At 43.8% G+C, this 17,077-nt stretch overlaps 1 protein-coding gene across 3 annotated transcripts in view; it reads left to right on the top strand.

Annotated features, from left to right (window-relative positions):
- Window positions 1-17,077, top strand: part of Dpp6 (dipeptidyl peptidase like 6) — an 851,974-nt gene that overhangs the window by 123,545 nt on the left and 711,352 nt on the right. The window contains exon 1 of one of the 3 annotated variants that reach the window (XM_033764448.1): window positions 5,093-5,791. The exons of the other annotated variants lie outside the window; for them this stretch is intronic. Coding sequence (XP_033620339.1) covers window positions 5,741-5,791 — 51 coding nt within the window. The 5' untranslated portion in view covers window positions 5,093-5,740. Of the gene's footprint in view, window positions 1-5,092; window positions 5,792-17,077 lie in introns of those variants that run through there. 3 annotated transcript variants of the gene reach the window in all.

Here is a 17,077-nt window from a genome sequence, read left to right as displayed (position 1 = left end):
GAGTTGTAACCCAGTGGGGGAATCGATCAGGGCACCACCATTAGGTGTCATTGATCCCCATTGATGGAGTAAACTTTTGTTATTCTACTTCCATTCTGCTGCCTCTGTGTGTGTCACTTGCCAATTCCACCTGTAACAATAACAGAGAGGTAATGATACAAATACCTCTTCATTCATTGCTTTGTTTGCTGAAGAATCATGACTTGTTCACCAACTCTTTGTCACATTTTGTTCAAGACTGTGAGCATATGAAGGAAAGTGGGCCCTGGGCCTGCATGTGACAAAACAGACACAGATGTAAAATAATGTGATGATTATTAAAAGTGCTCTTCTAACTATTAGAGGGATGATTGATTATATGGCCAATACAGCCATTTTAGTGTTACACTACCACTCTGGTGATATATTACACTTCATTCCACCTCTTTGTAAGATGCCAATGTATGGTAGTAAAGGAAACTGAAGAAACACGTCACAGAGGTAATGCTAGACTAACTAGTGTTACATGATGATCCATTTTGCCTGAAGTAACACTACTACCTACTCAGATGTTCCACACCCTCATCTTCTTGCTCAGAACGAGGGCAGGGACTTTCTAGTTGTCTTCCTGACTCCATGCCTCTGTCTTTAGAGGACAGTTCAGAAGAGAAGCCATCTCATCTTCTAAAACTTAGGTCTTGCTGTATTACTCTCTGCCAGGATTCTTAACCTGGCATTTCAATTCCCATAGGGAATAACTCATAGGGCTCCCATTACCTGGCCTCAGGTTCCTTTCATCCTCTTCCAGGACAATTCAAGAAGTCCCTCTCTTCGTGCACTGCATTCCTCTGGCTCTGTGTCCCTAATGGCTACATTTAGTTGGTTCTACAAGTTGTATTTTAACTGTCACCTCTTGTTTTACCATTCACTGCTTGCCCAAACACCACACCGGCACTAACATCTATATTCCCGATCATATTTGTACTATTAATGTTGCTATTAATATTATTAATTTTGATGTCTCCTGACAGATACTGTGAACTCCTTGAAGACTGGATGTTCCGTAATAAAACTCATCACATAAATCACTACTGTCATGACATATTGTAGGTTAATTTGTCTAATTTCTGAATGGATTCAGAGAAGGTAAAAACAGTTTGTTAAATGCTTTTGCCAAACCATTAGCATCAGATCTGTGCATTTGGTAAAATAAATGATGACAGATCTCATTTTTCCTAGTATATACTTTCCTGCAATGTTATGAGCAAATTAAATTGTACAGAGTGAATGGGGTTTTCAACAGAATGGCAAATCTCACATTTTAAAGAATGTCAGTATAGAATTAATCTGTTTAAAAGAGTAATTTGTGATCAGAAAAACTACCCTCATTTCCTTAGCCACTTGGGCTTTCACTTTGACAAATTGAGAAGTCCACATGTTGAATTTCCTAGTAGTAGAGTTCACCTAGGTACATATTCAGCAACTAAACTTCAAATAATAAACAACAGGAAGAGAATCATGATAAAGCCCTTGTGTTGTAAACATTACAATATTTCAAATGTGAAATTGAACCCTCTTGCCAAAAGCCTCAACTTAGAGCTGCTTTAATTAAAGCATATGCTAATGCCAGAAATTTATAAATTAAGGTTGAAGCTGAAATTTAGGCAAAACCAAGGGCTGCCTTCCAGCAGGTCTGCCTTCCAGCAGGTCTGCAGGGAGCCTGCCAGTCCTAACCAAGCACCCATGGGTCGGTGGGCGCTATGCAAGGCAAATGGCACCTCAGTGCTGTGGAAGGTGGCAGATCCTCTGTGCCCAAGCCCTCAGACACTCCAGGATGGAAAAAATCACAAGAGGAACAAGACTTTGACTCCTGTGGATCAGAAAGAAAACCGGAAATCCAACGACAGAAACCAGAGTGAGAAGAGCCAGCCCTGCTGACAAATTCAAGGACCGCATTTGCGTCTATTGAAGTCCAAATGTCCCCACCAGTACTCAGATCCAAATTGGGCCCTGTTGTGAGTGACAAGGTGGGGCCTTTGGGAGGTAATCATGTCTTGAGGGTGGGGTCCTCAGGATGGCATTAGCGACTTTATAAGAAGAGAAAGAGAAATGCATGGAATGCCCAGCTCTGCCTTGGGCCCCTGTAGGGAGTTCCCACTGGATGCTGTCACTTAATCTTCAACTTCCTAACTTTGGGAACCTCTCAGTGCACAAAGCTTTATTCTTATAATTACTCTCTGGTGTTCTGCCATAGCAACAGAAAACAGACTAAGACAGCCTCCCTGCTTATGAATGCGACAGCACAGACAGCCTCATGGAGGGGTTGGGGAGAAAGGTTCTGAAGGTCACACTATCTTCAAGTTTTCCTCATTTAATTTTCTCATTAAAATAAATTATCTCAATTAATGTGTAAATTATGGATCATCCTGTCTTAAGACTTTTTCCTTGTATTTCTGCATTTTTTTCTTTCTCCTGGAGGCCTTTATATCCTCATTCTTTTTCTCCTTTGTTAAGCCTGCTTTTTCATCTGAACATGCCGGTATGCTTTTTGGCATCATGGGCTGGGCAGGAGCAGCAGAGAACATAAAGAGCCCAGGCTAGCAGTTGGACTATTTAATGAGTTCTACGGGAAGACATTCAGTGAACTAACATAGCTACTTAGCTTTTAACATAAAGGTTTAATCCATATTATTTCACTTTCCATTTTCTAGAATAATTTAATGGAAAGTATAAACATGGCAAGTTAAAGAATGTTTATTCCATTTTCTTGATTTTTTTTTCTCCCTCCCTAATCATGATGGGGTAGGGGAAGGCAAGTTGGGATGCATTCAGGAGGCCTATTCTCTGAAGATTGTAGATGTGCAGTTGTTTGAACCCTCTTGCCATTCTTGGTGGGAAAGACAGGATGATTCAGATGAATTAAAGCTATTCTAAAGAAAGAAGAAAAAGAACCCTTTTAATGTTGCTTAAAAGAAAGTGAAGATTGGTAAGACGATCTGTCCACATCCAGTCAGATTCACCCTAAAGATCAATAGTGCAAGGGTGACCTGTGTCCAAGGTTTCATTTCCGGAGAAGTGTGGTGTTTGAGAATTCTTCTGTGGCCTAAATGTTGTGCCTACTCTTCCCCATTCATATGTTGGAATACTCATTCCTAAGGTGATGGTATTTTGCATTGAGGTCTTTTGGAGGTGATTAGGTCATGGGAGAGAGCACTCATGAATGGGATTCTTCATGCCCTAATAAAGCAGAGTTCATAGAGCTGCCTTCCTCCTCTCTCCAACCTGGCCAGGACACAGCCAGTGGCCCTGGTATGAGAACCAGAGAAGGAACTTAGTCATCAGGGCACCTGCCTTGTGGTATAGAAATATTTTTGTTGTTGATAAGCCACCACTTCCAATATTTGTTATAGGAGCCAGAAGAGACTAAGACCAACCCTAACAGGAGAAAATCATTTGTCTTAGTTACTCTCCACTTTGCTGGCACAAAATATCCAACACTCAAAGTTAAAAGAGGAAAGGTTTATTTAACTCAGTTTGTAGATATTTCAGTCATAGCTGGCTGGTTCCAAGACAGGGTGGCATGGCAGAGAGGCATTACATAGGAGAAACACTTCATGGCAGGCAGAAGACAGCAAAAGCAAGCAAGTGATCAATGATAAGCCTCTTTCTGTCCCTTATGTCTTATCCAGGCTACCCATCCTTAGTGCAGATAGCACTCACACCCTTAATCCCAGTGCTCTTGAGCCTAGCATTGCACCATGAATCAATCCCAGCATCACACACTCTAGATCCAGCCACCTCTGAAAAGGCCCCACCTATGACCACATGTGGTTTTGGGGGGTGGGACATCTAGACATAGCCATACAACATTTCTAGACCCCCGAGTCGTGCCCACCACTTTCTCAGCAGAGCATGAGCCACATCGCTTTTAAAACTGCCTTTCACACATTTTGCTTTGGTTTACGTATTTATTCTGTCTCTCAAGTCCAAATGATTACACCTACACACCAAATACTTGAGTATGTGTGTTTACACATTATATATACAGTGTATACACACACAGGGTGGTAGTGTGCGGTGCTTTGTAACTTACATGTAAGTGGTGTTGCAACTAGAATTTTCTACTTCTTTGTGAGTTCAAAATCGACTATTCCGTTTTATACTAAAGATCGTTTTGTGAATGTAACAAACAAACAAAAAGGGGGGCGCGGGGAGACTTCCTGAATCCAACCAGACTGTCTCTCCACCACTGCCCCTTCCTCCCAGGAGACGGCGCCCATTATCCACCCCCAACCCCAAGGCTGTGCGTTCAAGCCTGAATAGCCTATGAACTAAAGTAGCTCCAAATCCGGATTTTGGAGCAGCCTGGGTCAGTGGGCACAGGAATTTGACCACTATCTGCACGTGCTCACTTTCGGGAGTGCATGACTCGGTGTGGTTGGTGCATGGTACAAAACGAAGGTGGCTGTGGGAGATTAATCGAGGAGCGCCTATGGGTGGTGACCTGGGAACCCAGGGCGTGGTCACTGGGCAGCAATCAGAGACTTGGGCGCTGGGGTCTGAGACCCATAGGCGGGTTACTCGGCCAGGCAGGCGGAGTCCTTGCACCTCAACTAAGCTGTGGGAAGCAGATGAGATCAGATCCTAGAGGCAGGGGACAGAGAACCAGACACAAAGTCGTTGGTGGGGCCGCGGATGGGGCGGAGGCCTGGAGGACTAGCAGCTTGAGAAGCCAGGTGTGGGTGCACGCGGTCATGCCAGTCTGAGTCGGGCGCACCAAGGCCCCGCAAGGCGCTGGGCTAGGGCAGCTGCCCTGGAGCGGACAGGAAGGCCAAGCTGAGCAACCATGGAGACGCAACGTGCGTACCATAGTAACCCGAAACAACATTATTTATGAGCTGCCACCGCCAGGCTCCCGCGGTCCTGCCCCCAGCTCCATCTCCAGACAGGCACAGCCGCGTCTGGCTCCCGCTGCCTCGCCCTGCTCCGGGGGGCGCAGTCAGGAGCTAGTCACAGCCGATCAATAGTTAACACGGCCCGCAGGCGGCAGCTCCTCCCGCGAGCACTGAGGCGCCCGTTTGGAAAGCCGCGCGTGCGTGCATCTCGCGCGCTCAGCCAAGGCGGAGGGGAAGTCTACGAGTAGGGGCGCTTGGAAAGGGGGCGCGCCCGGCCCTACTCCATCTGTTAAGGCTCGCTTCAACCGGCTGCAGCCTGGGGCTTCCTGGTCCTGTTCAGCTTGGGTAGTACATCCTGCTCGCACCGCGTGCGCGCGCGCGCGCGCACACACACGCGTACACACACACACACACACACACACACGCACACAGCCGGTGGCATTGCTCCCTGCCCAGCCCCCCGCCCTTCGGTACCAACGCGGGGACCTCTGCGCCCGCGCCGCCAGCCCAAGGAGTCGCTCAGTGTCCCCGCGTGCGCCCAGCCGACACGCACGCCGTCTGCGCTCGGCCGCTGGGCAGCCTCTTCCTCCCGACTCCCAGCTTTTTGTTACAAGCTGCACTCGCCCGGCTTCCTCCTCCTTGGTTGGCGGCGCTATAAGACTTGATTGCTATCGGGATCCGCTGGGCTGGGGTCGGCGAGAGTCGAGGAGGAGAAACCAAAGACGGGCAAATTTTTTTTTTTGTTTCTTCAAAAAGCCATCTCCACCCACTCTTGATTCAGGCTGGTGGCTACTTTAATCCTCGCCAGGACAATGGATTAAGTTACTCTTCCCTAGCTCAGAAGTCGGGTTCAGACTCGGGGCATCATGAAGGAAAAGGCGATGATCAAGACGGCTAAAATGCAGGGGAACGTGATGGTGAGTGCTGCCGCGGCGCGGCCTGGCCGCAGTGAGGAGCAGCGGGCGGGGGTCTCTTCTCCTGAGCGCCCTTTTCCCGGGAATAACAGCCCTGGTCCCGGCGAGTGCGGCGGCCACTTCCCTCCGGAGCCCACTGACTGTGCCCGGGGCGCGGAAACCAGACGTCACCGAGATCCGCAACTTGGTGGCTTCGTGGCGGCTGTGCTTTGGGCATGTGGCTTTGTGTCTCTGGACTCAGGCTGCGGGGAGAGCCCTCGAAGGTGCGCGTCTGTGCGAGGTCCCAACAGCTAATCTGGGTTGTGCTGGAGGAAACGCAGGGACGGGGTCACTTCTTCAGCCAGGGCAGCACCACCGGGCCCTGCCGCCCGCGCCTGCCTTCCTGGCTGCGAGTCCCCGGAGCTGAGACCTGTTGGGGTTATCAATTCTCTGCTACACTCCAGGGAGGCGCCAGCCGTTCTGCCCTGGTCACTGGCACCGCGTCCTCGGTTATCCACCGGGTGGGGCCCTGCTCCCCAGGTTTCGGAAGGATGACTCAACGCAAAGGTTGTGCCAGATAATAATAAAGGCTCATCTTTCCCCAAAGATGACAGTGCACCAGGGCTGCAGGCCAGGGGGCAACTTGTCATGGATAACTTTGCTAACTTGAGGAGGACTCAGTATCGCGCCTTCCCCGCATCCGACCCTTCTCTGCCTGCACCCCCCTGGCCCGCGTGGCCTCAGCAGCTCACATACTTAGGGTTCCTGGACCCTGGGGTTTGGGTTAGGGTGCTGGGATCTCTGTGTGAGGACCTGGAGGTTGCCATTTTGTTCTGTGGGAATTTTCTGTGCGTTTATTTGGGTGATATTTTAACCCTTTAGGCGTTGGTGTGGGTGGAGGTCCCTGGTGTCCCATGGTTGGCCAGTCCTTTCTGAGCAAGGGAAGGGCTGGTGGATAGGGATTTCCAAATTACTCTGGAAAGTCCAGCAGGAAAGGCAAGCGTTCCTTCAGGCCAAAGTCTAGAGCTGTTTACAAAAGTGGTTTGGTCCAGGGCAGCGGGGTGGGGAACTGTGCTTGGAGAACCAGTGAGTGCCCCACTTTGAGGTCTCCCTTCAAGCAAAGAGAGACAAGAAATGAGAATTTATTTTAATTAACAAACTGCCAGGGTGGCTTAACCACGCCCACAGCAAGTCCCACAGCAAGTCACCTGTTGCCTGGCACGGAGGGACACTGCATGTTGGTTCAGAACTTGGCTTCCTGTGAATGTGAACGACACCTCATGACTGCAAGTGTCCCTGCCAGGGCTGCTTCAGCCTGTGGGTTCTTGAGCTGGATGACCTAATTGTGTATTTGTGAAAATTCATCTGTTTTCCTAATTTCCCCACACTTTAAAAAAAAAAGCTGTTATGTTATTCAGCATAATTTCTTATTTGAACAGGGCAGTAATGTATGTTTGGAGTTATGGTTTGCAATTAAATGCCCACCCACACCCATAATTCCTTTTTATAATATTCCATAATGTACTAGTAAAATCTACATACTTAGTACGGAGGCTAAAGGATTCAGATGGGTTATATTGATAATGACACATTATCAATGATTACATAAATCAATTATCAGATAAGTATTTCTACTCGCATTTCAGATGGTATTTTATGATATAGCAACAACTTTGTATGAGATCATTATTTAAAACTTTTATGATCTTCTTTCCAACTCTCCCCTCTCTGCCTTTTACTTCCAAAAGTACAGAACATGAGGATTGCTGATCGCATTTCTTGTGCTGGGAATAAGGATATCCCCTGTTCCCCCAGCCTCGTCTTAATGAGTAGCATTAGAGCAATTTGAAGTGAACTGAGAGAATTCTACAGCAAAAAGTATTTTAAAAAGAGTCATTCATTGACCCAGAGAAAAAATAAGATGCAATCTTACTCAACTTTTAAATGTTCTTTCAGTTCTTACATTGACAGTTAAGACTTAGCAGTCAGAAACATTTGAGATTTCATGTTCCAACTAAATCTGCATGTGGCTTCCATTCAGTGATTGTTCTATACCTGCATAATTAATTTGGAACTTACTGGTCCCTAATTTTCCTCAGTTGTTGTGGAGGAGTCTTGTCAATCACAGCCTCTCCTGGATCAAATGACTTGAATCTCTGTGGAGGTGATATTTAGCAGGCTGGGGTCTCGATGACTTATTCCTTTTTCTGACAGTTGAGTTGTGCACATCTGCCTGCAGTACCAGAATGGCTTTATATCATGTCGCATCTGTCAGTGCATACACACACATACACACACCGTCATACAAGCTAAATCTCAGTCCATAGATTTGGACTCATACTTGAGGTTAGAGATTTAAAAGACGTAGAGGGGACAGAGAGCCTGATGGGATTTGCTACTGCCCAAAGAGTTTGGGAGAGGCAGAATGCTATTACAGCCAGGTATGGAGCCTGCTCCTTCAGCCAGTGTCTTCTCATGTGTGTCCACACATGTGTCATCCTGGACTTGCAGATCTTTGTTTCACTAGGGTCCCTCAGAACTGTGACTACAGCACCTGGGCTTGCCCTAGCCTTGCCTGTTGCTGGGATGGAAATAGGAATGCAGCTTTTCTTCACTGCACTTGGCTTTAGGAGGTGATTTCTAATCACAGTTAGATGGCTCAGAGAAGGCAAGGTTATTGGTGGCAGTGCCCTTTCTGTCTTGTTGGAGTGAATCAGTGAGTAAAAGAAAATCCATTTATGGAACCAGTTCACAAGTTCTCATTCTCAAGAAGAGTCCATTTCTTATACTTCTCATATTTTGGGGGCACACAGATTAAACCATTCCATCTGCCATGTAAAATTTTGAAAGAAATGAAGATTTTTCTACTTCCTTGGAACAAAAACACTTTTAAGTACCTCTATCTTTACAAAGTCTACATGTGAAGATGCATAAAAGGGCTGTGTGTTAGTTACTTTTCTCTCATTTCTGAGATAAAATACCAGACACCCAAAGTTAAAGGGGAAAGAGTTTATTTGGCTTACCATTTGTGGAAGTTTCAGTCCATTATCAGCTGGCTCCAAGGCAGGGACAATGAAGAGGTATGGCAGAGCAGAAACAATATGGTACACATAAGGCAGCAAAGGTAACAGAGTGTTAACAGTGTCCTCATGCCCATTTTATCTTATTCAGGCTGCTTAGGGTGGCTAGCACTCACACCCTTAATCCCTGAGCCTAGAATGGCATCATGAGTCAATTCCAGCTTCACATACTTTAGATCAAGACTGTGACCACATGAAGCTTTGGGGGGACACCTAGACCCAAACCATAACAGGCTGACATGCACTTTTTCAACGTGATCTTATTTTATTGCTAATAATTGATACCCTGCTTATTTAACAGAGAGATCCTCTGCCAAAGGTTCTAGGATTGAAATTTTTATTATCTACAAGATATTGCTTCATGCTAAATTGTGTGCTCTGTTCATACACGGGCCTTTCCCCTATGCTGAATTACTGAGTAAAGGTGGGTGGAACTACCTGGTGATCATTGGGATTTACTTCTTTGATACCTGCATTGTTGGGTCTTCAAGTATGTTGTGAGTAAACAAGGGTTGAGCATGTTTTTGGAGACCAGAGTGGTTGACAGAAATAGACACAGAGGTTAGAGGTCTGCAAGCCACTGCCATACCTAGGAATCTCGTGGTTGAAGCAAAGTTGCAATCCATGAAAAGAATTAAACTTTCATTCCTTGTGGACACTAGACCTGGCTTTATGTCCCTGGTCCCTGATTAGCTCTAGCTGTGATATTATGGGCCTCAGAAATTTTCAGAATGTTTTCCCTTTCCTATGTTAAAGCAAACTTCTGGGTCTGAACTGTCCAAAGTAAGTTTTCTTTCCAGCCATTGGAGTACTTCACAGACTTAGGTCATTTGCTGTGACCACAGGGAAGGTACACAGGTGACCAGAGGATCTTTGAGGCTTTGAACAAGTTAGAGGGCTCATGTGGGGCCAGTCGCCTGGGAACAACAACCTATGTTCTCACAGTGATGCTCAGGAGTATATTTTCTAGTTAGGCCACACATCCTTTATCCTAGGGTTCTATGGAACACTTCGTTTGCTGCTTTTATACACATCAGTGAATTGGTGCTGATTCTAAATGTGGTCACTTGAGCATGGAATTGGAGAAGAATTTACCTTCTGCAAATAGGTTTTAAAAATTAGTTCCAAGGCCCCAGGTTCTGAGAGTTGTCACTACATGTCCTGGAATGGATATTAAAGATGGTAGCTCTCCACTTCTGGTCATTCAACATCCCTCATAAAGTCATCAACCCCAGAAGCAGACTCCTCCAGAAATGTTGAGTAGCCCCGTCTGTGCAAGAGAAGGAGTTGGGCATTAGCCCACTTCACACCACTTTCTGGGATGGGGAAGACATGTTAATAATACACACCAACAGCCTGTAAAAAATATACCAAGTTGATAAAATTAATGGGAAGAAGTTCCCAAAGCCAGAAAGAGAGGATGAGCTCAGACTGTTGTTAAGATATCCTGCCAAAGAAGCTTTGGTAGAGTGTTGTCCTTTCTGCAGAGCCCTGTGCAGGTTTCCACTTCCCTGGTTCTCTGGGTCTGTTTGTTTGGATGTACAAATATACTAAACTGGCCATTTCCTGTCCTGTAACCCATCCTGGCCACTAACCACATTACTTAAAACTTGTTCATCGTTTCCTCCTTAAGCTGTCTGTGTTATGGCTGAGAGGCGTGGTGCATTTTGAAGTATCAGCATTGATTGATCATTCACTCTGGTGACAGAAGCTTTGTGTAGTAAGCACTCAGAGGGTTGAATCGTTGAATGAACAGAGAGTTGATCTTTCTGCTGCTTATCACACACTGTGCAGAGTGAGAAAGACCCATAATCTTAATTGCACATTTCCTTTTATTTTAAGAAGTTCTAATTAGGTAACAGAAGAGAGAATTCCATATATGTGGTTGTTTCCACCTTAAGTACATGCTCTCATTAGAGGTGATAGCATCAGGTGGGAGATCTTGGGAAATCGGGGCATCCCTGGGCCTGTGTGTGAGAATCACTGGTGGAGGGTAGAGGTTCTCAGCTATCTAGGCACTACCCTGTTCTGAACCTGATGCAGTTGGGGGATTCTGAGTTAGCTGCCCTGAGATGTAACTGGGCATTCATCAGTTTCGCAGTGGTTCTGTGGTGCTGCCAAGATCCAGAACCACTGGATGAGGGGTGAATTTTTAAGATAAATGTTGCCATAAAGACCTGAGGAAGTCCTAGAAAGATAGGTGGGGAATGAAGGAAGTTGAGGTGAAATGCACATGTGGGAGAGAGAAAGAAATAGGTATCAATAAGAAACACCAAGGACACATTAAGTTTTTAAAAGTTAAAAGCATAATTACACACAATGAGCTAACATGTAGTTTTTCCATACATGCTGTACACTGTATAATGTTTCAATCAGATAAAACATATTGATTACCTTAAACATTTATCAAATTTTTATGGTGAAAACACTCAAACTTTTTTTCTAGCTCCAGCTTTGACTTGAGGTTTTCTAGGCTCATGTGTAGCCTGGGGATCGGAAAAGCAGGGCTATTTGAAGAAGCCCAATTTTCTTTCTCTCCCAGAGAGGAGCAGTCATTTTCATTGAAAGATGCTCTGTTATTTACCTGTGACCCATTGAAAATGCATTTCAAACCTAGTGGAGGGAAGTAGAGATGAGGAAGTAATAGAGTGGCTGAGAAGCCCAGGATCACCAGGGTAGTGTGGGGACTTTCCATGACTCCTGTGGTTCTCTGATGGGCTGCATCCTGGCCCCATCCCTGTGTAAATTCGGGAGAAAATAGAGTGATCACTCCTGAACTGTAGCACTCCTCCGATCACAAAGTCTTGCTACTGCTCCTCAGACTTGACCTCAGAAAGTCACCTTTCCCACACAACAAGCATTCCATTGGCCTCTGCTGCTGTGAGTTATGTGGGTTCCCCGAAGGTCTTCCTGCGTGTCAGTATTTACAGGTAGAGCAAATAGATGGCATAAATTTACATACATGTCAATAAATATCAGAGTATAGAACAATGTGACCCAGGCTTGATGATCCAGTCAGAGCTATAAGTGGTGTGTGTGTGTGTGTGTGTGTGTGTGTGTGAGTGTGAGCATGCCTTATGCACACACACACACACACACACTTTGCCCAGACATCTCAGGGGTAAACTGCCCATGCCCCTAGGCCAGTATGTCAGGGCAGCAGATCTGCTTAAAGAGGGGGGCTGTAGGCTAAATTGATTGCTTGACTTTCTTGGTTATTAAATACAAACATCAATGCTATGATAAAACAGGAGAGCCAAGGACGTTCTGGTTTCCGGCCTGGTGTTACTCATCTGTGAAAATGAAAGGAATTGCTGGCCTGCTGTGCTGGCTGCCAGGCCTGGTTGGCAACAGTCCAGCTGAACTGGGTGAGATGGCACCAGGTTCCACACAGGGGAGAAGCCCAGGGGCACCACGCTGTCTTCACTGACAGGGACTTTTATAAATGAGCTCCCCCTCCCCACCAGACTAGTGTCCCTATTATGCTACATATAATTTTACTCTGAATAATTCTCATTTTATGATTTTGATTATAAAAGAACAACATGTAATAAAACCTCCACTAATAGCCCAACCATGAGCTTGAGGAATCTAAACTAACCATCCTATTATTTCAGAGCTTTAATCTAAAAATGGAACTTCTAGGGTTTGTTCTTAAGCTTAGTACATAATCACCTCATTTTTTTGTGTTTTTATATTCTACATTTTTGGGAAATAAGAATTGATAGTTTTTGAGCCTGAAGCCCAAAATTCTGTTGTTCTTACAGAGTAATTTGGTAGAATATGAAATTTTACATTTAATACATTAATACATTTTAAAATGTTACCTATAATTATCTGCAGCAGAAAATAAAAGATTGTGTGGTTAGATACTAAACATGCTGCTTTCCTAGAAATTTCTGTTTATCAGTCCAATTCAAATCTTGAGTAAAATTTTTATGAAGTGTTTTTTCTGTTACTCTTCCAATGATTTTGTAAATTGTATGCAGTGTTTTTAAATCCTTGACCTTTCATTTCAAATGTAATCATGTTGACAGCTTTGCAGCTTATAAAATAGTTCTGGTATATGACATTATTTTATTAGAACAACCCAGTGTGTTAATAAGACAGATAGGAGGTGTGAACAAAATATACAGTGAATGTTTAAATAAAAAATTTATTACAGTAGAAGACACATGGCCATGAATGCCACTGGAATCTTTCTTCTTACTTGAAACACTTATCCCATTGATTTTGCCACTTTCTGACGTGGTTCTGGGAGTTCTCTCAGATGAGTTTCTTTATGAGGTGTAATCAAAACTACAGTGAATGCTGCTGCCAGGTGCCATCTTTTGGGATTTTATTGGCTTGTGAAAACATGACACTGTGTTCTCATCTACTTAATTCACTGGATCTGGCACTGTGTGACTTCTGGTTCTTCCTCAAAGTTAAAATTACCATAATAGGGAAACATTTTGGGTCAATTCAAAACATTAATTCAATGCCCATTCATGATTTAAAAAAAAAACCTACAGAAAATGGAATAGATCTCAACCTGATAAAGGCTATCTGTGAAAAACCAACAGCCGACATCATACTAAATGGTCAAAAACTGAAAACCTTCATACTAAAATCAGGAACAAGACAAGGATGTCCACTATCACCACTCCTCTTCAATATAGTTTTGGAAACATTAGCCACAGTGATTAGACAAGAGAAAGAAATAAAAGGAATAAAGATAGGAAAGGAAGAAGTTAAACTGTCATTATTTGCTCATGATACGATGCTCTACATAGAAGACCCAAAAGACTTCTAGACTTAACTGACAGATTCAGTAGAGTAGCTGGTTACAAGGTCAACACTCAAAAATCAATAGCCTTCTTGTACAGAAATAACAGGCTCACTGGGAGAGAAATTAGGGAAACAATTCCTTTCCCAGTAGCATTAAAAAAAATATCTAGGACTCAGTCTAACAAAGGAAGAAAAAGACCTCTACTGAAAACTACAGCACTCTGAAAAAAAGAGATCAAGGAGAATATTAAAAAATAGAAAGACATCCCTTGTTCCTGGGTAGGAAGAACCAACATAGTGATATTGACCATACTTCCAAAACTGCTATACAGATTCAACGCAATCCAAATTGAAATCCCAACAGTATATTTCACAGAAATAGAGAAAACAATCCAAAAATTCATTTGGAAGCATAAGAGACCTACAATAGCAAAAGCAGTGGCAGGGGGGATCACAATCCCCAACTTGGAATTATACTACAAAGCCGCTGTGATAAAAACAGCACGGTACTGGCAAAGAAACAGACCTGAGGATCAGTGGAATAGATTAGAAGATGCAGAAACAACTCCACACGTACTCAGCTACCTCATCGTTGACAAAAGAAGCAGGGCCAGGGATTTAGTTTAGCGGCACCATGCCTGCCTTGCAAGTACAAGGTTCTGAGTTCAATCTCTGGTACCAAAACAAACAAAAAGGAAAAAAAATGAGGCATTTCATTGCACTTATGAAAGAGGACTTCTGGAACTGCTTCAGAAAGTGGCAAGAATGATGAGATAAGTGTGTTCAAAGCAAGGGGGAGAATCTTGAGGCAGATTCGTGGCAATTTCTTTTCATAGATTGTGATCCTTAAAATTTTTTGACATTCATTAAATTTTTGACATTCACTGTAGTGTTTTAATCATACCATAGGTTATTTACTTTTTGTGTGTGCAAGTGCAGAAACTTCGGGTGATGATAGAGCAGGACTGAGCCAGGAGCCTGCAGTGCGTCCTACTTCCATTTAGCATCTTTGCAGCCTACAACAATTCTTCAGATATTATTTACTTTCCAGTTGCAGCTGGAAGGAAATAGTGAGCCTGGAGGGCTGGAGGGGATGTGGAGATCAGCACAAGGCCTCATGGGCTTTGTCCTTCCATCTGGGCCCAGAAACATCTGCCATTACTGACAGATTCCTTATGAAAATCTTCCAATGGAGAAGAAAGGGGAACTTGATGTACTAACACCAATACCAGGAAGTGAATGCCCACCTATGTTCTCACCAGCCTTCCTAACCACAGGAGAAACTTCTGGTTGACCAAGGGGGATTTCTGCCGCAGACCCCTGTGGCAGACAGGTGCATGGTGGCTCTGCGTCCCTGAAGCACCAGCCCAGTCCTCTCTCTGTCTAGAGCAGCATTGCTCTGGGCCAGTGGAGTTTCACAAAACTGAATTCAGCACCTCTAGTACCTTAGCATTCTTAGAGGCTAAAGTTAAGGTTTTGAAGATTGCCACAGTAAATTTTGACAAATGTAGAATGATGGGAACTTTGTACGCTGGTGGTGGTGGGGCAGTGACTATAACTTTGAAAGCATTTTCATCTGAGCTACTGAAATTGAAGATCCAGGTACCTTATAGCCCACCAACTGTCTCCCCAAAGATAAGGATGAGAAGACTTGTAGCAGAAATGTTCCTGACAGCTTCAAAGTGGGGCCAACCCAAGTCTCCCTCTGCAGTGGGGAGCAAGAACACATCGTTGAAATTTTGCACTGGATCCTAGAAGGTTGTAAAATGAATGACTTCACACTCAGTAACACGCAGACTTTCTCAAACATGATGTTGAACCAAAGAAGCCGAGCCTGAGAAAATACACTTCTATAATTACATTTCTATAAAGTTAAAAAACAGGTAAAATGTAATATTGTAAATTTTTTATTATTGTTATTGAAATTGTATTGCTAAAATTGTAATTTTGGGGTTGTTAGAACAGGCGGAGTTCAAATTGCTCTGAAACTTTCTCAGTACCACACTTTGAATTCTTGCTTTTAGCTCTTAGAGAAGCAGTGACCAGCTGTGTGGCCTGGCTCTGTTTGTACAGTACAGTGCCAGCATCTTTCAGCAGGAGGGTCCTCTATGGCCTCCATGAGCTTGTTAGCACTGTCTGCCACGTGTCTGAGTCTGGGCTGCGGACTTATCATGAAAAGCAAATCTTCCTCCCAACTCAGAAAACCTCACCACAAAGTCAGGAGAGAAAGAAAACAGCTTTATTACTAAGCATTAAAACAGAACATCATGGTCGTCCCAGGCAATCTGTCGAAGAGATTGCAAAGAGAGATTGAAACTGCATCCTTCCATATAGCAATATAGGTGAATGCATCCCTTTGTATTATCTAAGTTTTGCAATTTAAAGTCTGGTGACAAGTTAGGACCCTCTATTGCCAGGAAACTAGCAGATGGTTATCTCCCTGATTATATCCAAAGAAACTGCCCCTGGTTTGTGATCTATTCATTTTTAAAAAACAGACAAAGAAATTTGGAAAGAAAAGTTGTATGTTGGGGTATAATGGTGGAATTGTCTCTTATTTTAAAATGGGAGAGAAAACCTCTTATTTTTTAATTCTGAGGATGTCATGATTTTATGGGTTTTTTTCAGCCTTATCTATAGGAAGCTTTTTGGTAGCAAGGAGGTCTGTGAGTCTTGGCCCCAAGATGATTTTGCTTTCTTAGTGTAACCATTCCATTTTAAATTTGATTCACTATAAAATGTTTATGTGGGTAGAATTAAGGTCAAAGAGATATCTGTCATTTTGGGGTATTTTCTTTAAAGTTTATTTTTGGCTATGATTATTTAAAGTGGTTCATTTTTGTCAGACATCTAGGAACTGTTAATTAGTGCATGTAAGGCTCTCAGTTCTAAAGTCAACCACAAAGGCTTTTCTTCTTCTTTAGTACATATAAAGGAGATAATGTTAAAATGCTCTTATGCAAATTTTAAAATTCCCTGTTACATTAACAATGCTAATGACAGCTAATGTATTCCTAAAGCTTCCTGGGATCCAAAACACGCCAAGTGCTCTGAAATGTTTCAGGACCACACTGAAATTATATGGGGAGTAGAATTTTTCATGGAGATTAGTTCTTTGAATGTGGATTCACTGCAGGATTTGTGAGATGAAGAAAAGTTGGAAGATTAGCATGATGTTGGCCAAGGTTGGAACCCTCTTCCCTGTCCACAGTAACAGTACAGCTTCTCAGATGGTCACACAATTTGTGAAAAGGGGAAATTGTCCTGTCAAAAGCACAGCAGAAGAAGGTGAAGAGAAAGAGTATTAAGACTAAACACCTGATGGTGAAGGGCTTCCTCTTGCTAAGATGATGTTAGCTTACTGTGGGGCTGTAACATCCTTGTATAGTAGGTATGTCAGCCTCCCTCACTGTGACAAAACACCTGAGATAAACAGCTTATAAAGGAAAGTTTATTTTGG

The sequence above is a fragment of the Fukomys damarensis genome, unplaced genomic scaffold (genome assembly GCF_012274545.1).
Source record: "Fukomys damarensis isolate Sample0158 unplaced genomic scaffold, DMR_v1.0_HiC HiC_scaffold_16, whole genome shotgun sequence".
Classification (NCBI taxonomy): Eukaryota; Metazoa; Chordata; class Mammalia; order Rodentia; family Bathyergidae; genus Fukomys; species Fukomys damarensis.
The sequence above is the reverse complement of the archived record's forward strand: the minus strand, read 5'-3'. Positions and strand labels throughout refer to the sequence as shown.